Raw genomic sequence first — 27749 nt, forward strand, 5'->3', positions numbered from 1 at the left:
TCTCGCAACAGAAACGTCCCCACACTCTTCTCTGCAAGCGCATTTCACTCTTTCACACACTCGCAAAGTCTCACATAAACACACACACACACACTCCCACACGCACATACACAGCTGTTGAAATCTCTTGCGCGGTTTGAGAAACCCAGGGCAGAACGTGTCGCTGTGGAAACTTGAAGGACCGAAACTGCAGTCTATCCCGGTTTTTTCAGCGCCAAATAGGATGTATTGGAAAAGCAACTGAACCGACCGGTTTCGGGGGCTTCCTCTGTTTTGCCTCTGAGATTAATTTGGGATTCTTGGTTAAAGAAAGAACAACAATGTGTATTTATTGGGGATTTTCACTGTCAGGTTTATGAAATTGCTGCCATCGAGGAGTTCACAGGTTAGTTAATTGTTTTTTTCTATATTTGTTACTATTTTGTTTCATTTTTCACAACAACCGCAAAATGATGAGACCTGATACTTATTTCCACAAATGCATTTGGAAATTGTTTTTGTGTAATCTCTCTAATTCCCCTTACTGATACTCTTAAGGAGGCGAAATATTAAAAATAATCGAATAAGCATACGATGACAAAAACGACCACATGTACGTACCCTCTTCAATGTACTCCACCACTAACCACTAAGTTTTTTGTTTGTTTGTTTGATTTTAATGCGGAGACTTTTTGCCTTATTGACATGACTAAATTCAGAATTCTGCCACACCCCCATTATGTTTGCCCCGCGTTCTTTTTTTTTCGTTGTTGTAAAGATATCTACTTCATATTTTCGGCGCACGCCCCTGTGTATCTTTCAAAGTAGATATATCGCTATTATTAGACTGGATTCTTTCCTGGTATTGTTGCTATTGCGTTGGAAATGGGACCCAAACCCTTGCTTGCTATTAATAGGGTTTGTAGACCAAAAAAGAGACAGCGCGTCTCTGTAGACATTCAAGGCATGTTGAAGCTGCCACGGGCCAGCGTTCAGATGCAGTCGTCAAGTTGTCAAGATAAAAAAAAAACGCCTATGAAGCATCTGCAGAGTTGATCGGTATTAGAAGCCTTCGAACGTCAACGTGGTTTTGAAAACGTGCGCTCGGGTGTTTGTAATGACGCAGTGTTCCAGCTGGTTTTCATAGATGTCTGTAGAAGGTGATGAATCGTGGTTCCGGATCAATCAGGCCGAAACAGACCCAGTGGAGCTGCGGTTAGAGTGACTGATACGCTCCGTGCTAGGGGTTCTCCCGTTGGTTGTCAGTTGGTCTGGGGTGAATCCTTCCTTTGGGGCATGAATGCGAGAGTCTGTTCACAATAAACAATTGACGAGTTGCACGCAGCGCGAAGGTCTTGTGACTGGTGTCCCCTGTGTTTCCCACAATTCCTCAGAAAAACATTCGTCCCTTTGGGCTGGAGGCCCTGGCAGCAGGGGACTTGTGTGCGTATGTGTGTGTGTTGTGTGTTGTAAACACAGTCAGGACAGAGAGGGTAAAGGAGAAAATGTTTTGCATTGGTGGAGATCTTTAACTTTATTCAGAGATCCTCTGACAACCACAGACAGTTCCTGTTGTCAAATGGATTTATTTATTTTGAACTCCCCCTCAAATAAAAAATAAATAAAGCATCTATCTATCTATCTATCTATCTATCTATCTATCTATCTGTCTGTCTGTCTGTCTGTCTGTCTATCTATCTGTCTATCTATCTCCTACAATCTGTCTGTAAACATTCTTTACAGCATCCGACAGGAGTCAGGACTGGCTCAAAAGGACATGTTTGTAGCAACACGTCTAAATCCTCTTGTCCCATATTTGTTTTCTGTGGAAGTGTTCTGTAATGGGGAGTTTGTGGATGCATTACGTAACCCAGACACAGTCCAGCTGCCCTCATTTAGAGGCTTCATTTTTATATGTCTGCTTAATTCTTTCCATGAAAACCATATATTTTTCCTAGAACCCCAGAGAAAGGATTGTTTTCCCTCTCTCTCTCTCTCTCTCTCTCTCTCTCTGTCTGCAGTGTACTCAGGTGCTGTTGTCATTGCACAACAATCGTTCAGGAAGTCTGTCTTAAATTTTAGATTGGCACTGCTTGAAAAGAAGTGCAGATTTCAGCCGTGTTAAAAGGAAAGGTGGGGGGGGGGGGGATCGATGACCGTAGAGCAGTTGATTGTTCATCGTCACACTAGGTTTGCATCTGCCTGTTTGTCTGTGTTTATTTTCAAGGGCTCAAGCACTGCTTTGAATCATCGGTTGAATCCAAGTTTATGACTTCAAAGTAGTTTGACCCTTATCGTGTTTCCAAACACACTTGAGTTTTGTGCGCGTTCTTTGGAATTAGGTTGTTCACGTGATGGATGTTTTGTTGTGGTCAGCGTTTGGCTCAGTATTTTTGGCAGACTCGTTTTGGGCTCAGTAGCAGAGCGTTGTTTGGTCACCGAGTAGTACACACAAAATCTTGTTTGTGTTGTTGTCATGGCAGCGTTGTAAACGTGTTAAGTGGCATTTCTGTAAGCCCCTCCCCCCGCGTTGGGATCAGAGTGGTCACTTCAGTCAGTCGGCTGTACAGATGGAATGTGACTCAACTTACGTGTGTGTGTGTGTGTGTGTCTACTTGGTCAGATGACAATCTTTGTCTATCTGACAACTGCAGCTTGCCACTATAAGTACCAAATTGTGTCCAAACAATACAGAGCTTCTGCACCGCTGCTCTGAAGTTTCTGTGGTGTAGTGAGAGTGTGAGAAATCACTCGTCATCTCTTATTCTGTAGAGATAATGTAAAGTAGCTTTTTTTTTTTTTTTTCCCTCAGAGGTCGAGTGATCTCCCACCTGTGCGGATGAAAAAGCATAAAAATATCACTCGTTGGCCTGCATGCTCTCTCACGACACAGCGTCTGGCTGGCGACAAAAACAATAATGAAAATGCTATGAAACTTAACAGCACTTTAAGTTAAGAGTAATTTTGAAGGCCACTTGTTGGAGTGGTGTGTGTGTGTGTGTGCAGAGTTTCCAGCCCAGGCTACATCTCTCTCTCTCTCTCTCTCTCTCTCCGGAGCCCTGTAAACGCTGTCACTCGGCCTAAGCTCCTAATCTCAGACATCTTTTTAAGTGCCATTTGACCTCAGTGAGCAGCTTAGCTACACGTAGCAACATAAAGAGCCCCGCCCTGTTTGAGAGGGAAAGAGAGAGAGAGAGAGAGAAATGGTGTAAAGACCAGCCAGATGGAAAAGTGAGTGATGAAGAACAAAGGTGACAGGTAGAACCCCTTTTTTCACCTAGGTTAACCTTTAGATGGGGATGGCCTAGTAGTCAAAGTGATGTAAAAATCATAGCTCGCTCTCTCTCTCTCTCTCTCTCAGCCCAGGACTAGGCACCATCTGGTGGACTCTAGTTTCCTTGTACCCCTCTCTATTGTGAAGCAGCTTAAGACTCTTCTCCTGTCACTGAGATACAACAGCAAAGGATCACAGGAAATGAATGAAGAGTAGCTGGATGGGTTTTTTTTAAATGCAAACCTCCAGCAAGTTAAAAAAGACATTATCCAAAACCTGAGATATCATGTTTCTCTCTTCTTGGCTGACCCAACTCAACCCTTTACAGTTGGCACTGAAATCTTCTTTCTTTCTTACACCCTCTGAATGAGAGCTGAAGTCACTTCACAGTTGCCTTGGCAGTTTAAAAAAGAAAAAAAGATTCTATTAAAGAAACATTCAGGGTGTTCGTGTTTCTACTTGTGTGAGTAACAGGGACTCCTCTGTTTAGCTGATATGCACCAGACATTGAATGTATTGTAGATTTTCAATGTAAAGACTGTTGTCACATAATGTGTGGAACTTTGCTGATTTAATCAAAATGATATAATTGTCCTTTCCTATTTTAAGAGTGTGTGTGAGTGTGTGTGTGAGTGTGTGTGTGAGTGTGTGTGTGAGTGTGTGTGTGTGTGTGAGTGTGAGTGTGGGTGTGGGTGTGGGTGTGTGTGTGTGTGTGTGTGTGGGACAGGGGGGTTGCTTAGTGTGTTTTGCCAGTCAAATGAGCCCAGTGCCCTCTGGGGACTGTTTTGAAGGTCGTCCTCTGTCAGGACTCGCCACGTTAAAACACATGCTCGCTCTCTCTCTCTCTCTCTCTCTCTCACTCGCTCACACACACACACACACACACACTAATGCACACAAGCACCTGCTGGCTGAGCCTGGTTGTTTACTGTAGCTGTCACCTGAGGCATACTTGGCACATACATAAAATATGTCTGTGTGAGAGTTCATTGACAGCAAGTTAACTCATTATTCAGGCACCCATTGCCCATTGTTGTGGGACCTACACATTTCTAAAGCACCCACTGAACACAGTCCTGTATGCTGTGTAACATGTACATAGAATTGAATAGTGTATCCTCAGGGTGTAGAATACTGGCCTTTTCTGTTTGTTCCACATTACCGTAACATCGCAAATGAAGAATTACTAAAACTAAAGTTTAGGGATTTTTCTAAGCCTTGTTTTCTTCCTCTCTCACATCTGTCCATTCATCCTTCTCTCCGTCCCCGTGCAGGTGAAGAGTAGAGCCAGCAGACAGGAGTAGTGATGAGCGGAGACATTCGTCAGGAGGTGGTGACCACCCCTCCCCCCTCTGGAACGGGCCAGAAGGAGCGCTACTTTGACCGCATCGACGAGAACGACCCGGAATACCGGCGGATCCGAAACATGTCCCCAGACCTGCGGCAGGACTTTAACATGATGGAACAGAAAAAGAGGGTCACGCAGATCCTGCAGAGTCCGGTAAGAAAAACCCAACGCACAGACGAAAGATATTTACATGATACAGTTACAAGTGCTGAAAAATATCCCACCCGATGTCAGGATAAAGATTATTTTTAATAAATGATTTGGTCCAGAAGAATCACATCCAAACATCACAAATGATTTTTTTTTAATGTGATTGAGCATTTTTGTACGCTATTAGTAGTACTTTTTTTAAAAGAATTTTTTTTTTTTTTCATGTGAAATGATGTGTGGCAGTTGTTAGTCAGGGGTGGTTCCTGTTATGGTCTGAGTGTGTGAAAACTGCAAAAACCATCCCCACCAACACCGCAACCCTATTACGACCGCTCAAGCCGACCACACCCATGCCACAAACACACAAACACACACACACACACACACATCCACAGTGTCTCACACTCTTTCTGTCCGCCTTGCGAAAACTCAGCTATCACATTTCCCTTTCGGTGAAGAAATACAAACCCACTGAACCGTGTTGTCATTTGGCTGAACTTCCTTTAAAAGAGTTTTAGCCAAGGCAGGTTTACAGTGGCCCAGTGACGGACTGTAATATGTGGAGTTCTGAACTTCCTTTAAAAGAGTTTTAGCCAAGGCAGGTTTACAGTGGCCCAGTGACGGACTGTAATATGTGGAGTTCTGAATTTCCTTTAAAAGAGTTTTAGGCAAGGCAGGTTTACAGTGGCCCAGTGACGGACTGTAATATGTGGAGTTCTGAACTTCCTTTAAAAGAGTTTTAGGCAAGGCAGGTTTACAGTGGCGGAGTGACGGACTGTAATATATGGACTTTCGAAAGTGCAATGAACAGAGGTGCACCACTGCAGTGTTGCTGCTGTTGCATTGATGTCTCTTGGCGGTGCTAAATGTGACCTGCATTCCTGTCATGCCTGTCGGACTTTCTTGGCGCGCTTTTTTAACCAGCTGTCTACTGATTCAGGAACCCAGCTCATATTTCTGGCTGTCCCTGCATTTCACTCGACACAAGCAGAATCCTGTGTGTGTGTGTGTGTGTGTTTGTTTGCTTGCCTGTGAGGATGGGTGTGTGTTGGTGTGACTACTACATGGGTGTGTTCCTGATTGTTGAGAGATTATGACCCCACAGGTTTGTATGTTTGGTGTTATGATGTAACCACAGGACGAGCGTATTTCTGTTTAGGTAATGTTTGTGTGTGTGTGTGTGTGTGAGAGAGAGAGAGAGAGAGAGAGAGAGAAGCTAGCAGGTGCATCATCCGTTTGAGTCCTGTGTTTGTGTCAGAGAGCGATCTGTCTCATCTTGACTGACTCAACAAACAACTATCCTCTTTTTTTTTTTTCCTCTCTCTCTCTCTCTCTCTCTCTCTCTCTCTCTCTCTCTCTCATTTTATTGTTTGTGCTGGCAGTTACATGGCTTTGTAAATTACATGTTGTCAAGCGTCTGCCTGAAGACTGTATTTAAAGCCAGACTTTATGTAGAACGCCACACTGAGCTCAACTCAGCTAATCTTTCTCACTCTTTCATTTTCAGAAAGGTAAGTGTAGGTCTCTCAGTGAAAAAATAAAACACAAAAGAGGAATGAAATGGGATGTTTATGAAATCCATGTGGCATTAGTTGTATCGTTGACTCATCATTACCATCCGGATGCGAGTCAAACCGTACTTTTATGGGATTAAATCACTAATGACAGTCAGATTGGTCTTGTTTCATCTCGGCACGGTTATTTTAACCTTTATTTGATTCTGTGTGAGTCGGGCCCGTCTACGTAAACACCGCGCATCAGGATTTAGCGGTTTAGCCGTAGTGGAACGTTAAATGTTGCTAGCTGAGTCTCTTCATTCTTTGGCTGTGGCTTTCTTTGGAGGATATTTGACACTTTGATTTAGACTCTGTCTGCCCAGAGGAAAAGCCAGGATAGCTTATGGTTTTCCGTCAATTCCCTTGTTATGCGTGTTATGCGTGCTTTTTGTTTTTCTAAACATCTCACTCTATAGTCGCGCTGTCGTCTCTGACCTGACGGAAGAAAAACGCTGGATTACCGTTCTTTGATTCATGCTCGTGTTTGAAAATTGTTATACGTTAATCCCCTCTCGGTATTTGGCTCAGAACTGCAGTTTTTCTGGTTTGGGGGAATATCGGAAAATTCTCGTGTTTTTTCAAAGAGACTAGCAAATAACTCTTTAGGGAGTATATTCGCTTTGCTTATATAAGGCCTTTGCCACTGCCGGCTGCCAATTTCTGTGACGCACTCGCTTCACAATATCAAATCAATTAGGTTGAATGTCAAACTTCCCTCTCCCCCCTAACGATCATGTTACAGTATCCAGCCTGCATGAGAGAACGAATATCCCCTTGTTTGTGTGTGTGTGTGTTCTGGTAGTAATTACACACTACCTGCAGCCTTTTTTTGCATCCTTCTGTGGGGTGTGAATGACTCTCTCACAGGTGATTCCCACTGTACCAGTCCCACAACCTGTGCCCTGATTACCACAGACTCACTGCCACCAGTATCTAACCCGACACCAGAACATACAGCAGTACCACAGACTCACTGCCACCAGTATCAAACCTGACACCAGAACAAACAACAGTACCACAGACTCACTGCCACCAGTATCAAACCTGACACCAGAACATACAGCAGTACCACAGACTCACTGCCACCAGTATCAAACCTGACACCAGAACAAACAACAGTACCACAGACTCACTGCCACCAGTATCTAACCCGACGCCAGAACATACAGCAGTACCACAGACTCACTGCCACCAGTATCAAACCTGACACCAGAACAAACAACAGTACCACAGACTCACTGCCACCAGTATCAAACCTGACACCAGAACATACAGCAGTACCACAGACTCACTGCCACCAGTATCAAACCTGACCCCAGAACATACAGCAGTACCACAGACCAGTGTTTTCTCCTTGAGTCCAACAGCTTGCCACGTTTTAGGTCTTTTCCCTGATCTAACACACCTGTTTCAGCCAACCCAAGGCTTGATTATTTAGCTGATGAGTCTGGTCTGTTGGAGGAGGGAAGGAAAGATTTTAAAAAGTCCAGAGCTTTGGGCCTACAGGAAAAGGATTGGGAAACAGTGCTGCGGACTGGTGTTTCTCAGTCCACTCCTTAGAGACCACTGGTCGTCACCAGTGTTTCTGTTAGCTCCGCCCCCTCACAGCCGATCCAGCTCATCCTTAGACTGCTTATTGGCTGAATTAGTTTTCTTCCTGTAATGTTATATTCAGTAGTTTACATGAGAGATGGTGTGTGTGTGAAGTTGAGAAATACTTCAATTGGCTGAGTGAACTTAATGCTAAGAATTCTGACTTGGACTTAGGGTGGGAAAAAATTCTTGTCTTTCTCTCTCTCTCTCTCACTTGCTCGCTGTCTCTCTCTCTCTCTCTCTCTCTCTCTCTCTCACTTGCTCGCTGTCTCTCTCTCTCTCTCTCTCTCTCTCTCTCTCTCTCTCTCTCTCTCACTTGCTCGCTGTCTCTCTCTCTCTCTCTCTCTCTCTCTCACTTGCTCGCTGTCTCTCTCTCTCTCTCTCTCTCTCTCTCTCTCTCTCTCTCCCTCTCTCTCCCTCTCTCTCTCTGTCTGTGTGTGCCTCTAAAGTGACCTGGTTATGATCTGAACATGCTGTTTAAAGGTAACAGAGGCATGGAATGAAGCCTTATATCCTATGTATATATATATATATCATTTTCTATATCGCTCCTGTGTTTTTATTTTCTCTCTCTGTGTTTTTTCTTTCTTTCTGTTTTTGTTGTGTTTAAGAGACAGTGCGTGTCCTAGACGGTGTATGTCCTCACAAATCAAGCTCTGAACAAACTGAAAAACCGTACTAAAAATACTAGAACTAAGACGAGGGACAGACGGGACAGCTCGTTGTGTTTCCTGAATAAGAGTCACACTCTGCCCCGTCTCTCTGAACAAAGACCGTTCTGTTGTGGATTCACGGATGATTGGTGTAACGTGAGGTGTGTTTCTGACAGGCTTTTGGTTTCAGCCAGCATACTAGGTTCCTGTTCAAGTCAAACAAACTCAAGGTTAGTCCAATGCGACGCTTCACTGGTGCTGTTCTGCTTTGATTTGAGATCAGGGCATAAAACTGTTGTCAGGAGGCGTGGCGAGATACAAAACAAATGCACGCACGCACACACACACACACACACACACACACACTCTAAGTGCTCAGCCTAAGTGCTGTTCTGCATCCATGAGTTTTATTCCTGACTCCCTGACTGCTTGTGATGAAATATTGAAGCGTAAGCAGCTGAGAGAGAGAGGGAAGCAGAATCTCAGTGTGATAAACTCCCACAAAACCCAAAAAAAAAAACGACCGTTTTCCCCAAAATCGCCCGTCCTCATTTCTCTGTAAACGGCAGTGCGTTTCGCAGTGCTCCGTTTCCTCCGCCTCCCCTTTAAGGAAACGGACACCCTCCCAGGTCCGGCGTGAAAGTCCATTATTGTGACACGAGCAATCAGAGCGGATCTGTGCCATCTGCTAAGGAAATGTTGTATTTAACATCTCTGACTCGCGGCGGGTTCATACCACGCTAAGAACTAGCAGCTAACAGTAAGGCCATAATAATCCCGCTGGGCCCATATAAACTCTATATGTGTATCATTTTTATCCCAAAAAAAAAAAAGTCTAGAGTCTAAAGCTGATGTATGAAGGACACGTCGCCCGTCCCTCAGCTGAACTGAAGTTAAAGGCTCAGCGGCTAACGTGATTTTATTCTGTCGGACGTTTGTTCAAAACACAGGCAGAAAAATCAAACTCTGTGTCCCAGTCCTCCCGCCAGCTTCACTCATGTTACATAAGCGTGTCTAATTGAGCCACTCAAACATCACACACACACACACACACACACGCGCGCACATAAACATATACATTTGACCTTAGAAGACCTCGCTGGTCCACAGACGTGAGCCAGGCCTCCATCCACAACCAGCGGTTACGGTTGTCACGGGAACGGCGCTGTACAGGGTGGAGGGATATTTCCTGTGGTGAGAAAGTGTTGGTCAGTGTTATGAAGCTGTGTTGGGGGTTTAACACACTCTGAGGGCTGTGGATTGATGGCTCATCTCTCTGTCGTTCTCTGAGCTACTCAGATGAGGCAGTGTAAGGTTTAAGGAGGCAAAGGAAGATTTGTAGGCACAGCGACACATGCAGTAACAACAAAGTTAACAGACTCATCCAACCTCTAGTCCTCTGTCCGGGCGGCCTGTTTACTTGCTCGCTTGTTTGTTTGCTTGTTTGTTTGGCTGTTTGTTGGTAAATGTGTTTTCCTTTGCCTCGTGCCTTATTTTCCTTCCTTTCTGACCTCCTTGTGATGATCGTGCCTGGAAAGAGGTCCTCGTGAGGTCACGACCTTCAACTCGGATCACGTGAAGGTCCTGATTTCAGTCGAGTTAAACAACAAACAGACAAACAAACAAACGGAGAGAAATATCGCCACCGTGAACCCAAGCCACTATCTTATAACATGGCTTGACATGTTTTTCACTTTTCAGTCCACGCCTGTTCATGATGCAACGTTTTCCCCTCCCACCCTGGAAGCAAGGTGTCACCACAGCGGTGTCATCACAACAAATTGCCACACTAATGTCCTGCCATTGCCAATGAATATCGTAACTCTACAGTTAATGAACCTTCAGCTGTGGTGTTCTCTGACTCTGGACATGATGAGAAATGGTTAGTGTAGTCTGACAGGCCCTTGAACATGGTGTCAAATAAGAAACAAATCACAGTTTGCTGTACGTTACGGAGTGGAAAGAGTGAGTCAGCGCCTTTGGCAGCGCTAGAGTTAGTACACGGCCGACTTAAACGCTTGGACCAGTGAAGCACATGCAAAAGTGTGTCGTCATCCTGTCAAAGCCTCATTAGTAAAACTACCAGAGGAGTTTATTTTACCTCTAGTTCTAGTTTTATTTGTTTGTTTGTTTGAGAGATATAATGACCACAGTGATACTCTTAAATGGAGGCAGTTTGGACTTGTTTCATTGTTTTTACTCTGAAATAAGAGGACAGGTGTGTGTGTGTGTGTGTGTGTGTGTGTGTGTGTGTGTGTGTGTGTGTGTGTGATAGGACAGCCCCTCTGATGACTTACCGTCCAGCCTGTCTCCCAGCTCTTGTGCGCTGGCTGTATTTGCTCTTTTAGGCCTGTGCTGGGATTGGGTCACTGAAACACTGCAAACTGAGCCACTCACACTGACACATCAGTCCTGTCTCCTCACTGTTCAAACTGCTAAAGGCTGGGGATTAGCTTCAGCTCCAACATCTTCTCCGACTCTGCCCTAGATTCTCACAGAGGTAGCAAACCTGTGTGTGTGTGTGTGTGTGTGTGTTGAAGCTGAGGACAGAAAGAGGAGCTCTGGGTTAATGAGCTTTCACCACCACACACTTTACGGATGTCAGAAGGAGCCAGGACCAACACAGAGAATGCATGCACGAGACATAGAGAGTGAGAGAGTGAATTAAACCACGGTAAAGCTGCAGTAAAGCCCAGGGCAGAACTGCAGGATTAGAGCAGCAACAGGCCTCAAACATACGGCCTGTCAGAACTGGCCAATCCCTCTGGAGACCGGAGAGTGGGTATGCACAGCCTGGGTGTCAGCCTCTAATCTTCTCTCTCTCCCTCTCTTTCTCTCTCTCTCTCTGTCTCTCTCTCTCTCTCTCAGGCGTTCAGGGACGAGTTGGAAGGCTTGATCCAGGAGCAGATGAACAAGGGGAATGACCCATCCGGACTGCTCGCTCTGAGACAGATCGCAGACTTCTTCATGGCCAGCTCAGTGGCCGGCTTCTCCCCCTCCTCCCTCAGTGAGTACAGTGGCACAGCCTGTCGCCACGGCAACAGACGGTCCCATTCCAACAGCCTCAGACTGGCCTGGAGCTTTCCACCTGCTTTAAGTTCCACAAGCTTTCACACAAAACAGGCTTTTCCCCCTAGACGGCAGCAAAGGGGGAAGGAACGAACCAAAAAGAAAAAAGGGGGGGGGCGGGGGGGAATCCAGCTAGCCAGCTCAGGAAAAGCCTCACATTCTTCCATGTTTCAAAATCCCTTCATTCAGTCCACGTCCACACATGTGAAGTCTGTTTTCAATCTGGGCTCTGGAACGCGGAACTAATGAGCGGTGTCTGTGGTGATTGTAATTTTCGGATGCCCCCTCGGTCTCGTGTGACACAGACTTTAACAGGGTGGCACTGTTCCGTGATGCGAGGGGGTGGGGCGGGGAGGGGTGGATAGTGTTTCAGCACTGACACCCCCCCCCCCCCCCCCCCCCCCGGGGGGAAAGGTTTTATGAAGTTATAGCTCAATCTGTGCCAGTCATTTAATCGGGTAAATAAAAATAGGCACAGAGGGAAATGACCGGGCTTTGTTTTGGAGATAACTGACTAATTGAACGGTGTCTCTCTCGAGAATAACCCTCTCCTCATGTCGGAGAAACACTAATAGGTCTTTTATCAGCCTGAGTTGGTCTCTACTGGATTTTGTTTTTTAGCTACACATAAACTCTGAGATTTGTCCTAGTGTTTTTGAAACTGTTTGGGGATTATTCCCAGAATGGGCAGAAAAGGCAGCCCTGTTTACATTCTCAGTCAAATTTATTACTGTTAATTACATTAGTATTTGATTTGGACGTTCTTTAAGTCAAGTCAATAAGGACTGTACCCAGTGATATATATACCACATCAGGCCGCTTGCAGTCTACGATACCCGAAAATTTCTACACAGTAAGTTTCTCAGAGGAGGTAGAGCTGTTTTTCTCTTGACAGACTTAGACCGGACGGTCTGTTTTTTTTTGTTTTTTTTTAATCTTAGTTCCAAGACTGCGCCCTCAAATAAGAGCTCCTCTCATAAAATAGTAAACCAACACTGACCAGACATTGAAGATACTTGTGGGGCTGAAAGTAGAGTTGTTGACAGTGTTAATTATGACTGAAATTCACTGGTCCCTGATAATGATTTTATCTATGGAAGCGTTGTGTTTTTTTTTTTTTTCCTTTTTCAACCTTCATCACCTCCATTGTTTTTCCCCCTCAGGTCTGGGTATGGTCACTCCCATTAACGACATGTACGGGGTGGAGTCCACCAATCTGGTGAAAGGCGAGAAACAGACGCGTTGCAAACTGGCCAGCGTCTACAGACTGGTGGACCTGTTCAGCTGGGCTCACTACTCCACCAACTACATCACTGTGAGACCACACCCTTTCTCTCTGTCTGTTCCCCATACTCTGGTTATAAACAGCATGTCTCTGCAGTGGTGTTTCAGTTTGAATACATTTCAACGCCGTATTTAGCAAACTGTTTTAATTATGTGAGACGTAAAAATAAATGGTATTGGTTATTAGAAAATTATACCTAAGTTATTAACTTAAGTATTGTTTACATTGTTATTTAAATAGGTAATAAATCAACATAAGACATTTGGCGAAAAGCCAAAGCTTTGTCTGAAAGTTTTCATTTTTGTCTTGCACTTGAGCATTGAGTTATTCGTCACTGTTTGTGGATTCTTCTTTGTGTAATCTCCCCGTGTGTGTGTGTGTGTGTGTGTTTTTTGTGTGTGTGTGTGTGTGTGTGTGTGTGTGTGTTTTAGGTGCGAGTCAGTAAAGAGCAAGACCACATTCTCATTATGCCCAAAGGACTGTCCTTCGCCGAAGCCTCTGCGTCCAACCTGGTAAACGTCTTCGCTGCAAAGCATGCCTTACGTATAGCAACACAAGTCAACAGAGTCGACGGCAACCTGTTACCATGGTTACAAGTTTATCCAATCAAAACAGGGCGAGTCAGTGCCATGTAACCAGTCATAACTTGAGTCAGGTAAAGTCGTTTGAGTGCAAGGGCTTGGGAAATGGAGTAGGTCTGTAGATAACAGGATGTTGATCACAAGGAAGGGTACACACGGCCACCGCGTCATTTTGTCACACCGATAAAGCAGACGTGATTTTTCCCAAGGACCAAAAGTTGTTTTTCAACTTGCTGGCCAAGTTTCTGTTCGCACAGATCATGAGAAACATTGCAATGAACACCACATGCTTTGTCTGCTGGTGAAATAGTTGTTGATATAGCTGTGTGTGTGTGTATGTGTGTGTGGAGGTAAGGTGAGTGCACACTATGCCTCTTGTAACGTGCTTTTGCCAGATTTCGGACAGAATTTGGCCCAGGCATGCAACTGTTTGAATTCTAGTTAATAAAACATTTGTTTTCCCAAATTATCACAGTGAGGTATTCGGGTTACCCACAATCCACCTCTCTTTGGCATGTGTGTTTACACATCATTAGAGGCAGACTGTGCAGCATTAGTCATGAATGTTTGTAAGACTGTAGTTTCAGATTTCTCTTACTTTAGGTCTTATCTCCAGATGAAGGCGTATAAACAACACTTGAACTTAAGCCTGCTAAATCAACCAGTAGCTCTCTGCTAAAGCTCTGTGATGAATTATTTCCCCCGGGGGTGGGGGGAGAAGCTCAGGTTGGCGTGGTTACTGTTGCTGTTTAGACAGGTCCGTGAGAATGGGGTGATAAGTTAGGAATACACCGTGCAGAACTCGTTTTTTTCCCCTCTAATCCCGGGCATGTGTCAGAGCGCTTTCCCTGTCGGCACAGCGCTCCCGCGGACTTTTTGGGTGTGAGGATAACGACTACGCCGAAGACATCCAAGTGAAACGACCGCTGCGGGTTTCTTTTGGCCGTAACGAGTGAAGATGACCCCTCAGCTGCACGAGGGACAAAAGACTTTACCCCTTTTTTTTTTCACCATTCCTTTACATTTCTGCCATCGATTGCTTCGATCGACAGATATGTTGGCCCAGTCTTGCTCTTGAGTTTCCGTCTAGCGTTCGTTATTTAAAGTGAATTTGAAGTGATTTGAACTTGCGATTTTAAGTGAACGTTTTTTTTTAAGTCAGAATAACCGTAGATCCTGAGGCATCATCTCCGTGCCATTCTCTCCTGCAGCGCTCCAAGCGTCCACCAAGCGTAGCCTGCACTTACTTACACCATCCGTGACAGACGCGTGAGCGTGCGCTGTGGGTCTCTTCTCTGCTGTGACAAAAACAGATGTGCCAGAGCCTCTGCTCTGGTGACGATACTCCACATCTCATTTTAATGAGATAATGATGTCGTATCTGGGTCATGGCATTAACCTTCAGAAACTTTTTTTTTTCTTTTTTCTTTTTGCTATTTTTTACGTCTATGCAAGGGCAAAATGATTAACTTTTTTTTATGTCCGCTTATGTCCATGTTTTTAATGCCCGTGAGAAGGCATAATCATTAACTTTTTCCAAAAAAAGCGAATGTCCCTCAGACATTCATACCCATTAAAAAAGTTTGTCTCATAATCAGTTCTTGATATAAGTTGTTTAAACTGTAAAATGAGTTGTTGAAAGTGGTTTATGTTTAAGTTTGAAGGAGATTTGAGGCATTCCCGTTGTTGAGCCAACCTTAGCATTAACATGTAGTGAGATGTCTTGCTGTGTTTAGTTTGGGCTTCTGGCATGCTACTCTATCTGTGCTGTCTACAGTCCAAGGTGAGAGAAAGGACACTTACAGGAAACAGTGCTCCTCACAGAGAGAGAGAGAGAAAGAGAAGGAGAGAGAGACAGAATTCCCTGAGTCTCTATATTGGTTCGTGTCCCTGCAGCCCAGTGGGGAAACTAGGGGCAGGGGGAAAAAAAATTGTTTCGAGAGTTCTCATTTCAGCAAAGAGAGCTCTCCTTCAACACAGATTAGAGATTATTAATGTTTTTGAGAGGGGATTAGCCCAGTGATCTTAGCCTAACTTTATAAACCCCAAACACAAGGCCAAAAGCCCCAGCCCTCTGAGTAAGGGTTACACGACTGTTTTACACTGGATTTAAAATGAAAAAAAAACCAAAACAAAAACAAAGGCAGGAGTTGCTTGTTTGTCTGGTTTAAGGGAAAACCTTATGTTTCCATACTGAGGTGACTTCTGGCCTGCAAGTGTAATGAGATGGGGGGGTGTTGTGACACTAGACTACATAAACTAGACCCCTTGTACATTATGTATTTGCTGAGGAAGGACAAGGGAACAAAATAAATCCATAAACAAACCTTGAGGAACTCCTTGGATTTCATTTGAAGTCAAAACCAATCCCCATGACCCTGAACATCCCTATTTTATTACAAGTATTACGGGGATTTATTAGGAGCAGATGAGCGATTAATTAACAACTGACAACAATGCCTCTCCGTCCTTCTTGCACTTTCCACCCCAGAACTGCGTGTTTTAACTTGCCTGGACCTTTCAGGGGCCGACCTGTGGAGGGGCTGTTTTGGCAAAGTGCATTATGGGTGGTCTGTGACAGCTGGATCAAACCTGTGATGTAACCCAATATCCGCTCCGATCTGAGCCCCAGTCCACCCCCACATCCCACACACACACACCACACCCCACCCCATGCCACCCCCAAACCCTGGGGGCAGGCTCCATCTGTATGAGAGCATTATCCATGGTTCACCAGCTCCATTCACTTTCACTGACTGGGCGAACTATTGATCTGACTGGCGTTCTCTCTTTCTCTCTCTCTCTCTCTCTCTCTCTCTCTCTCTACCCCCCCTCCTATGCTTTGGTAACTATGAAAACAAAACAGGGTGTGTCCTGAACAAAAGTGTTTTTTTTTTTTTAAGAGGAAAGAAGTAGTGTAACTTTGTGCAGTTATGCATTTTTTTCAGTCACGGCTGAGAGAGGGAGCGAGGAGGGAGACAGAAATAAAGCGAGAAGATTGTTTATATAAAAAAAAAAACACAGTCTGTACTCCCTGTAGATTTTTCCGTCTGATTTTTCCATTGGCTTTGTTCTGCGGCCGCTTGTCAGCCAAGCAGTTGTCTGAGGTCAGGTCCACTGCAGCAGAGATGGGACAAAAACGTCTGTTTTCCAGTCGGGCCTACAGTCAACTATACACACACTAAACTAATCACCCACCGCGAACAAAGTCACCATCGCAAAGATTTCATACGCAGTTTGACCTTTGATACATTCACTAAGTCTGGGAAAATTACCACGCATTTCCTTGTAAGATCCAGAAACACTTATTTTGTTTTTATTTGTTGCTGATGTCTTCTTCCAGTGCTTGCCTCTGAATCTGATGAGTAACAGGGATATGAAAGAAGGACACTAGTAATACTCTTCACAATACAAAACACACACTCTGATCTAATGTCAGTGCAAAACACACTCAGATCTGGTCTCAATGTAAAACACACTCAGATCTGATCCCAATGTAAAACACACTCAGATCTGATCCCAGTGTAAAACACACTCAGATCTGATATACAGTTTCTGCTGAACAAATGACTTTTTTTTTTTTTAACCCACGGTGCCCTCTTTATGCCCTTTGCACATGAACCCAGAAATGCCACTGATCATTTCTCCCTGGCTTTGCCGTGACATGATAGGCCAACCTTTCCTGATCAGATGATGTGTTGTGGGTAGAGTTGAATAACAGAAAGTATCTTATTTACGCTCTCTCCTTAATACGGTCGTTCAGCTGTAGTCAGAGTGTCGCTTTGTTCCAAAATAGCTGCACAGATGTGTGGAGCACAGCAGTGATTGGCTGCAGTGGTTTTTAGTGGTTTGAATTAACATAGCTGAGGTGAAAATGTTGGTTCAGGATTTTCACATTATTTTCTCCTCTGGGACAAAATAAGCCACAGCGGCAGCCTACACTTAGCTTTGCCTCCCTATGCACTGAATCTGAATGAGTCTTGAGTGTCAGTGTGAATACTGAATCTGAATGAGTCTTGAGTGTCAGTGTGAATACTGAATCTGAATGAGTCTTGAGTGTCAGTACGAATACTGAATCTGAATGAATCTTGAGTGTCAGTATGAATCATGAGTATCAGTATGAATACTGAAACTGAGTCAATTATCAATGTCAGAATGAACATATCCTTCATATTTGCCCCAGCACTTGTCTTGTAGAGTCTCACTTTTCTTTGTTTTTTTTTTTTGTTTTGTTTTTTTTTTCCATCGTCCAGGTGAAGGTGAACATTATTGGTGACGTGGTGGACCAGGGCTCCACTAACCTGGCCATCGACCGTGTCGGCTTCAGCCCCCATGCCGCCATCTACTCCATCAGACCCGACGTTCGCTGCATCATTCACGTCCGCACTCCCGCAGTCGCTGCTGTGAGTCTCTGGGGAATGTAGTTTTTTGAGAAGAGCGGAATAGGTTTTGTATTGGACATGAAATCCTCCTGGTTGAATGAACAGAGATCACATAACCTCTGTTCTAGAGTAACAAAAGATTGTACGTAGGGTCTGGTTTCTTTAGTGTCGGATGCTGACATCTGCTAAATACAGATGTTCATGTAAGAGCACTATGAAATACATATTCAATATAAACAGTAAGTATTCGTTTGTTGATATGAGACAGGACCACTAGATCACTTTGAAATGTTGACTCTCTGTCTTTGTGACTCTTTAGGTGTCTTCCATGAAATGTGGCATCCTTCCCATTTCCCAGGAGGCTCTGATACTGGGAGACGTCGCCTACTATAATTACCAGGGCTGTCTTGATGATCCAGACGAGCGGATTGAGCTCCAGAAGGCCTTGGGCCCGTCTGCCAAGGTACCGCGTTACCCATGAGACCTATTTGCCAGAACCACCACTCTCAGCTCAGCTCAAAATCTCTTTGAGCTGAAATCTCATCTCAGTCCGTGGTTTTTGATTGGATGTTTGATTGACTACCATTGTACTCTGTAGATGTGCCGTAGAGTTGCACATAACATAAAAGTTGTAGGGTATTGATGCACTCTGTAGTTCCAGCTGAAGTTTGTACCGTTTAGACTCCCGTGATAGGAATTTTATTTAGTGACACGTGGATTGTCTTCTACAAATGTGTCTGTGTGTTTCTGTATCTGTGTGTGTGTGTGTGTGTGTGTGTGTGTTGCAGTTGCTGGTTTTGAGGAACCACGGTGTGGTGGCATTAGGAGAAACTATTGAGGAGGCCTTTGACTACGTTTACAGTGCTCAGTTTGCGTGTGAAATCCAGGTAAGCCTCAAAATAGCTCCCAGTGTCGGAGTAACTGACGGTGTTTAAGGCTAGTTTTACCGCTCTACTCAATGTTTGGAGTTACACAGAAGTACATTTCCACGCATGTTGACTTCTTCCACCACAGAGATACAGTCTGTTGAGATTATTACCATACTCTGTGTGTTTTTAATAACAGTTCAACCCCCCCCCCCCATAGAAAAAACACCCCCCCCCCCCACCCCCACCAACAGTTTAATCCCACCCCCACCCCTCTCTTCATGATCTCTCTCAGTCTCCCATTGTACAGTTGCATGAATGTTACTGTTCTTTTGAAGTGGTTGCTCTCCTAAAGTCAAACCACAGATGAAGGGCTGCAGTCTGCAGCAGAATACCCAGTGCTGATCTGTAAACAGATGTACACTCAACACAGGCTTGTTCAGCAGAGCAAAAAGTGCTGTTGTGCCAATAAATGGGGTTTAGCTGCTGATGAAATATGAGGAAATTTACTCGTGTGTGTGTGTGACTCACCGTTCATATAGGCATTCAGAATCCCTTTTCTGAATTAGAGCCAAGAAGCAAACAAAACATTAATCCGCACAGCATTAAGCCTACTTAATTTCTATATATAACCCTTACGGGCGTGTTTGGTTGGCTGTCAAACCGGAGCAGGGGCTGAATCTCTTTATGATCTGCTCATATCTCCTCACATGTCATCCTCTTTTTTTTTAACCGAAAATCTGTCCTTTTTTTTTTTTTGTCTCTCCTTTCTCTCTCTCTCTCTCTCTCTCTCTCTCTCTCTCTCTCTTCGTCTGTTTCTCTTTGCCTGTTTTGTGTGGCTAGGTAAAAGCCTTTTCTTGTGCAGGCGGCGTTGATAACCTGATCGTGTTGGATTTTGAGAAGTTTAAGGAACGGACCAACGGTGTTGCCGTGGAGGGCGTCAGTATGGGCGTGGCACAGAAGTTCAAACAGGGAGAGCTGCAGTTTGAGGCCCTTATGAGGATGCTGGATAATCTGGTAGGTTATCCTGACCTTCCACGTGCAGTTCAGTCTGACCTCACAGCCAAAGCCCCTGTGTATGTGTCTGAGTGTACCTACCTTTCTCTTCTCTCTTTCTTTGACCTAAAACGTACTTCTTCACCCCTTCTAAGAAAGAGGGAGGGATTGATGGAGAGAGCAAAAGCGAGAGAGTGAGAGAGAGAGAGAGAGAGAAAACGCAACAGGAAACATCTCAGCTGAAGTTCCCCACCACTATCATTATTGCCAAAAAAACCCCCACCCCTCCATCCCTCCCTCGGCTCATCCCTCCATCTGTCTGGAGTTGGCTGTTTTTTCTCTCTCCCCCTGAGAGCAGAGAGAGGAATGCACATATGTGGAAAGCGACTTTGCTGTGTTTTCATACGAAGAGAAATGTCTGTGATAAGGTGGTGAAATGTGGAGTGCTGACATTAGAGCAGGAGCCCAGGGAGACTTCTAACTATGTGTGAATTAACAACAGCAATGAGTCCCTTGTGGTATCGCGTTTTGCAAGAAATTGATTATTCATCTGCGTGTGTGTGCGTGTGTTTGTGTGTGTGTATGTTTGTATATGTATGTGATTTGTGTATTTGTGTGTAATTTCTAGTTCCAGAACATTTTTCAGTTTAAAAAAGGTTCTGTCCAATCTGTTTCACACAGTTAACGATGACCTTGTATTCCACTGTCTAAACAAGTTTTTTGTTTCTTGAGGAAAGAGCACTGTGCTTCAAGTGCCAAAAATCCAATCTTTTTCCTCAACTAGGTTACTGTAGCTCTTTCTAGTCTCTGTGCTACTTTTCAGTGCTTCAGTTACAGATCAGTTCCAGCCATTTGAAGATCATTTTAGTGGTCAAAAGTTATCTGAAGATTGTGAAAACCTCCAGTCAAGTTAGAGCTTCAACTTTAGGATTATCATTTTGTTGAACTAACGGTTACCTGCTTTCATGCTAGTTAGCGTCGCTATTAGCATCTGTCTCAGGTCTGTGTTGACGCCGTCTCAGGATACAGTTATGGTTAAAAACTTATTATACAGTTCTGGTTAAAGACCTGTAATACACTCTTGATTAAAAACTTGTTCTACAGCGATGATTAACGTGTAATATTGATGATTAACATGTAATAATAACATTAACATGTCATATCGACATTTTGTTCCCAGGGCTACAGGACAGGCTACGCCTACCGTCATCCCATCATCCGTGAGAAACCACGTCACAAGAGCGAAGTCGAGATCCCGGCCACCGTGACGGCATTCACGTTCGACGAGGATGAGGTAGCCCACCGTTTCCCGTTTAAGTTCCTGCAACAGCGACAGCAGAGAGAGAAAACTCGCTGGCTCAACTCGCCCAACAGTTATACAAAGGTCAAAGAGAGTGGGGCCGCAGAAGACAACTTCCCACGCACTAAGGTGAGACTGATCCTGGATCAGTTTTCACTCACGCTACTGGCATGGATAGTAATGTTCAGTAACGCTCACAAGCTATACTGATCCTACATCTGTTACTGGCGCAAAAAAAAATGTTCCCCTACTTATACGCTGCATTCAGCTAGCCTGAGACTGGATGATAAGCATAAGCGGAATAATTTTTCCTCTCCAGAGTGTAGCTTGTTTTAGAGCTACGCTAAGGGCACAGCCTATTAAGTCTGCCATCCTCATTTACATTCATACAAGTCACAGGATTAAACTGATCCCAGAGCTGTTGTTGGGGTTTAGTTGGGGGGGGGGGCAAAGGCATGCAGATATCTGGGTCAATTGGTCCTCTCCCCAGTGTCCTGTAATTTTTTTTTGTTTTGTTTTGTTTTTAAACCATTATCTATGCAACTTGGTAAGGTAGTGATGATAACGGTTATGTAAGAGTCAGAGAGTCAGTTGAATTTTGTTTGTTACAGTCTTATCTTTATCAAACTAAGACAACGGTGCCCTCTTGTGGTTGCTAAATTGCCTTACATCAATACAGACAGTATAAACTTTTTATCTTCAATTGTAATTTCTGAAATGCATGCACGTCTTCACAGAAGGTCCCTAATGTTTGAATAATACCCACAAAAAATGTTTCTCGTAGTACTTGTCCGACATGTGTTCATTTCTTTTTTTGTTTTCTTTATTTTTTTTAGTGGATGAAATCAGAAGATGCCAGTAACAGTAGTGGCACGCCCATTCGCATCGAAGACCCCAATCAGTTTGTCCCGCTCAACACCAACCCCAGTGAGGTGATGGCAAGGAGAAATAAGGTAAGACTGCACTTCTCTCCCTCTGATATTCCTATTGGCTATTGGCCCTGTCTGCGTCCCCCCTCTGGCCAATTACTGATCTGAAAACTGAACTGGCTGTTCTGTGGATGTAGCGAAGAGAAAGTCTAAGATGACACACTACCAGCAGGGGCTGCCTTCTTCCAGCCTGCTGGAGTTGTAAATAAACTGAGGGAACAGGAGTTGTAAGCATTACTCTTGAGCAGTGTGCATATTTTAATAAATTAGAGACAGGATTTTAATGAAGGCCTCCTGGCTGAAACGTTCATTCTATGAAAACATGCACTGTTTAGAATGATACATGTGTCTCCTCTTCTTTAATTTTGGTTGTGTGGATGTAGATAGACCTTTGCTGTTTTTTCTCTGATCTAATAACACGTAACTGAACTGAAACTAGAAGAGAACTAATCCCCGTGTGTGGGTTTACAGAATATCTCCATTCTTTACTGGGTTTTTAGAGGTCGAGGTGAAATGTGTTCTGATGTTCATGGACAGAATCTCGTCTTTAGTGCTGACGGTTTTTGCCCCCCCAGATCAGAGAACAGAACCGCTTTGACCTAACGACGGCCGGGCCACAGTCTCATCTCCTGGCCGGGATCGTGGTGGAGAGACAGCCCGTGAGTATTCGCTTTGGAGTCTTGACAAAACTCATCCTCGTACTTCTCCATTCTCACACTACAGTATTCATTTCCAACCCATTGCGTAGACAGCTGATAATGTTACATATGATATTGAATCACAAAGACGTGTTTGTGACATTAGAGAAACATTGGATGATAAACTGGGGAGAGGAAAGAATAGAATCAGAAGCTTGGCGGACTCAGAGCTCTGAGCTACATCATCAGAAACATCATCCTCTTCTCCAGCAATGTTACAGCTTTGTTCACACTTGACTCTGTCCAGAACGTTTCTGGAAAAGTTACTTGGTGTGGTCCCAGAAAATTGCTGGATCAGCCTTTCCAGAATTTGGCCTGTGGCTTGCATTCCCACACGACCCCGTTCCGGAAAATTGCCGGAACATGTGTGGAGAAAACTGCACGTGTTGAAAGGGTTTACGTTTGTTTTTCTCCGTCATAGACAGACACACATTCCCAACTCTGACCCAAATTTTTTGTCTAAATCACATACACCTCCGCCAGGGGACTCTCATGTCTAGTGTGAAAAATCTAACTGAACTCCATTAAGCCAACAGTAGGGCACTGGAGAGTTGGACTTTTCGTTTTGCACTGCACCTCATATGCAGCAAGCCATTTGTAATCTGATGTGCTGTCATTCGCATGATCACCACTAGGTGGCTCCAAGTGCCATGAGTCAGTAGTTGTCATGCTGGTGTAAAGACATTAAATCATTTAGTATATGACTATAAACTTTAAATCATGTATGTAAGAGGAGGAGGCGGCTTAATGAATAACTAAATGAGTCTGATACAGTCTCATGTTTTATTTTGAAGGAACAGGTCACGGGAAAGGTAAACACTCTCTCTGTCTGCTATGTATCCGCCCCCCCCCCCCCCCCCCCCCCCCCCCCGATGCAGGAGCACGCAGCGTATAACTGTACACACTCACACTCCGTGTGTGTGATCTGCACTGATACTGTGATTATGCATGGAGATTTATTTGTTTATTTCATTTGTTTTTGTTTTATCTGGGAGTCACTGCATAAGAAAAGCAGCTTTTTTTTCTCCGCGGTTTTACAGTTTCACTGTGGTGACAGTTTCGGTCGTATTGGGTACATGAATTGTATTCCTGTTGTGGTGTTGCAGTGGTAATTGAGTATTGAGGGTTTGGATTTGAAGGTGTGGCTTTGTTTAGCCCTGTGTTGTTCTGTCTGCATTGTGTTGATTGTGGAGTGCATGCTTTAGTGACGTATCATCAGCCTGTTTATCTTGTTTGTTTTGATTCTGATTTCAGAATACATATTCTGAGACAGAAATATGCATGAAGGTGTGTCTGTACGCACGCGTGCGTGCGTGCGTGCGTGCGTGTGTGTGTGTGTGTGTGTGAGGAAGAACAAGGATGAAAGACTTTGTTTGCATTTTGTGATGTGTTTTCCGTAAATGACTGAGCATGCATGTGAATTCCACAGCCCTCTCTAACTGTGTTCTTCTCTCTCTCTCTCTCTCTCTCTCTCTCTCTCTCTCTCTCTCTCTCTCTGTTCCACACGCAGCCGTACACAGGGACAGATGAGGAGCAGACGGGCCCACTGCCACCCAACCCTTTCACAGAGCTGGCTGAGAGAGAGGAAAACAAGAACAAGATGGAGCACCATCACCTTGGCTTGGACGGTAACTCCACACAACCACACCACCTGACCCTGTCTCTGACTCTGACTCCGACTTTGACTCTGTGACTCTGACTCGGTGCCTGAGGGATGAGCACAGGTTTACTCTACGCTCAAAACTATGAGGTCACACTGAGCCAATGAGATGTTCAGGAAAAAAAACGCCACAGGTATTCAGACCGTCCAGCCCTGATACTGTTTCTCTTAAGAGTGGGTGGAAAAGACACACCAAAAATGTCAAACCAGTTCACACTTTTATTTATGCACGTGCACACACACACACACACACACACACACACACACACTTGATGCAGTGGCGCTATACTTACATTTAAGGCTCCCCTCAGGTTTAAAGCAGTCACTTTTAAAGCAGTTCACACTCAGTAAAAACACTGTTGTCAGTCCGTTATTAACATCCAGTGAACACGGCGTGTTTTCTCTCTGCCTGTGAGAGGACCTGCGTTTACCATCTGACTGCTTCATATTCCAGACATACAGCCACCATTCAATCACAATTACATGATCAGCAGGAGCAAAGTTCTTTCAGGAGGAGAAAAATCAATACAGCCGAGGAGAGGGAAACGTCTGAGGGGTGGATTATTAGTCATAGATGAATGGTGAATGTGTATAATAGCACTATAGTCAGAGAATGTATAGCTAAGATTGATGGTGGTCTGTTTCCCACCGTGCAGTTGGATTCCTTTGATTGGAGGGAGGGAAAATTGATCGGTTTTGAATGGCTTGTTTGTTCTCTACACAGGCTGTTCTTTCGTTTTGTTCTCGTCTTTCTTTCTTTTTTTTTTTAACCAATGTCTGTTGTTGAATGTCTTGTATTAACACACACAGTAACGGTAGATTACAGTAAAGTGCCTCTTAATATTGAGTTGGCACTGATAGATTTGACCTTGTCTTGACTAATCAGCATGTCACTGTTTGATAAGAATGACATCTCTTAACACTCCTTACATGCTCAGCTGTTAATCGGGCACTTCAGACTAAATAGACAACATTGTCAGGTTTCTTTCAAATTTTACCCTCTTGTATTTTAAGGTTTACCTAACACCGTCCTGACACCTTAAGTGGAAATATTTTTGTGAAAAGTGTTGCCGTATAACTCTGGGATGAAACGGTTCCCCTCATCTTTAAATCTAAATTGAAATCTGACTCAAGCCAAGAGATCAAAGTCACATAGAACCAGATGACCAGAGGGTATTTTTATGGGAGCCAGATGGAACTAAGACATATACTCATCCCTGTTCTGACCTCTGTGTGTGTGTTCAGTCTGTCAAACACACACTCGCTCTGTAGCTGCTCAGTACTGAGATTTGATAAGGATGGATAAATAACGTCCGTTTTCAACGTTAACCACGACACGGTGCACATGTTCAGCTGAGACGTTAAGTGGTCAATCTGTCTGAAGTGTAACTCCTCAGTGAGGTATGCATGGCTTTTCTAACGTGTGTCTCCCTAACTCACGTCACCCCCTCCTCCTCCTCCAATCCTGCAGATGGCGATCAGGAGCAACTAACCTCCGACGACGGTTCCACACTCTCACAGTCTCTGTCACAAACTCAGTCTCCACAAATAACCCCAGCTAAAGAAGGTACCATACTAAAAAAGAAGACAGTTCGCTTAACCATGCTTTTTCCAACAGAAACTCACTGTATGTGTTTGTTTGTTTGTTTGTTTGTTTATTTGTGTCATTACACTTTGGAATGACCCTAGTGAAGCTCACAGCCATTATCAGTTTTCACTGACAATATTTATATTGGGTTTTATGGCAAAATCTCATTGGTGACAGTATTGGTGATGTATCAGAGTTTTCACAGTAAAAAGATTTTGCTGCTGTCCCCTGACTGTTGTGCAGTCACCTTTACATCACAACAAATTCGCAGTGGATCTACGTTTGACCCATTTTCCAGTGTTTTGCCTTTTTTAGTCGTATTACACAACATCTCTTGCAATGTTTGAGGTCAGATAACTCAGTGGGCTTTAAAAGAGGCCATCTATTGTTGATTTTTTTTTCTTTCTTTCTGTTTTTTTTTTTTAATCGGTATAAGGCTGGAGTTAAAATACAGTGATCGAAGAAGAAAGGATCCTGTATGGTAGAGAGAGCAGAGGCTGCTGACCTACTCTCTCTCTCTCTTTACCTCTCTCTCTCTGTCTGTCTCTCTCTCTCTGTGTCTGTCTGTCTGTCTCTCTCTCTCTCTCTTTTTACCTCTCTCTCTCTCTCTCTCTCTCTCTGTCTGTCTCTCTCTCTTGCAGTTACAACACTGTTTTAGACTGTTATCTAACCCAACCTGTTATGTCCACAAGTAGAGTTTTTTTATTTGTTGTTTTTTTTTTTTTACGAAACCACTGCAGTGTAACTGTTCCCTGCTGTAACTTGGCGAGGTCAGGTGTGTGTTAGGCTGTGTAAAGCACATTTCACAGGAGAACGAGGATGTTGTGTGCTGCTGGGTCAAGACTCTGTGACACACTCATATTAGTGTATCATAGGACTTAACTGTCAGTTTAGAGACCTGATGCTGCGTAAGCTGCTTGATCTGAGCAGTGATTGGTTCGTGGTCACACCGGTGCTTATCTTCAGTGATCAGAGACAGCATGTAATAGTTAATGCCATTCGATATTTAAATTAGATTTACTCACGAGGATGGACGGTAATATCACCATTCAGTCTTGTTTTGATTTGATCTGAATTGACCAATAGCGATAAAACCTGGCATTATTTTGTTTTTGTTTGTTTGTTTGTGTTTTGAGTGATATGTAATATAGCTGAATGATAGATAGTGGTTGGTTTGTGTGCTGAAGGTGGTGATTCAGATTTTGGGTCAGTCAGATAAGTTTGAATTCAAAGATTATCCGTGTATCCGTGTTTTACACATTGTTAATACACGCAGAGACTTTTTTCGTGTCCTTTTGGCCTGTGTTGAGTTATTTGGAATAAGTGGTGCTGGGTTATAATGAGTCATTTTGCTTAAACTAGTAGTAGTAACAGTGGTTATTACCGCGTTACAGTTAGCATCACATAACTGCCAAGTCATCATGTCATTCCATTATTATATGAGCTGCACATTGCTAAATCAGTACGGCCTTGTTTGACAGAGGACTCCATGTTCTAGCCGTACTAACTGTTCCCCGTGTTCTCCGTCCGTCAGGGAACCACACGGCGGTGCTGCTCAACGGTAAAGACGAGCATGAGGAGGAGGAGCTGAGCAAACGCGTGAGTCAGCTGACCACCAGCGTGGAGAGCGTGGAGATCACGGTCAAGGCCGGGGAGAAGATCGAGGAGGCGCTGTCCACCGAGAGCTCCCCCTCCAAATCTCCCAACAAGAAGAAGAAGAAGTTCCGAACCCCGTCCTTCCTAAAGAAGAATAAAAAGAAAGAGAAGGCGGAGGCCTAGGGCGGAACAGGTCACGGCCGCTCTGACTGTCTGTCTGTTTTGTCCGTTTTTTTTTTTGGTCCT

General features: G+C 44.2%; 1 protein-coding gene across 2 annotated transcripts; it reads left to right on the forward strand.

Moving 5' to 3' along the window:
- Positions 1 to 55: 55 nt before the first annotated feature.
- add3a (adducin 3 (gamma) a) lies at positions 56 to 27749 on the forward strand. 2 transcript variants are annotated; one of them, XM_030781496.1, is made up of 16 exons: positions 56 to 385; positions 4528 to 4754; positions 11422 to 11560; positions 12786 to 12937; positions 13339 to 13419; positions 17742 to 17891; positions 18190 to 18333; positions 18659 to 18757; positions 19580 to 19753; positions 20913 to 21161; positions 21665 to 21670; positions 21869 to 21985; positions 22537 to 22620; positions 24170 to 24287; positions 25791 to 25886; positions 27442 to 27749. In XM_030781496.1, the coding sequence occupies exons 2-16, from the start codon at positions 4560 to 4562 to the stop codon at positions 27684 to 27686; spliced, it is 2049 nt and encodes a 682-aa protein (XP_030637356.1). In that variant the 5' UTR covers positions 56 to 385; positions 4528 to 4559; the 3' UTR covers positions 27687 to 27749. The 2 variants fall into 2 exon arrangements, with proteins under 2 accessions (XP_030637356.1, XP_030637355.1); XM_030781495.1 differs by lacking the exon at positions 21665 to 21670.

Source organism: Chanos chanos, chromosome 8 (assembly GCF_902362185.1).
Source record: "Chanos chanos chromosome 8, fChaCha1.1, whole genome shotgun sequence".
Taxonomy (NCBI): domain Eukaryota; kingdom Metazoa; phylum Chordata; class Actinopteri; order Gonorynchiformes; family Chanidae; genus Chanos; species Chanos chanos.

Coding starts and splice junctions, on each gene's coding strand:
- add3a (XM_030781496.1), top strand. CDS start 4,560: ATGAGCGGAGACATTCGTCAGGAGGTGGTGACCACCCCTCCCCCCTCT. Junction 22,621..24,169: donor TCGTGGTGGAGAGACAGCCC/GTGAGTATTCGC, acceptor TTCCACACGCAG/CCGTACACAGGGACAGATGA. Junction 24,288..25,790: donor CCATCACCTTGGCTTGGACG/GTAACTCCACAC, acceptor CCAATCCTGCAG/ATGGCGATCAGGAGCAACTA.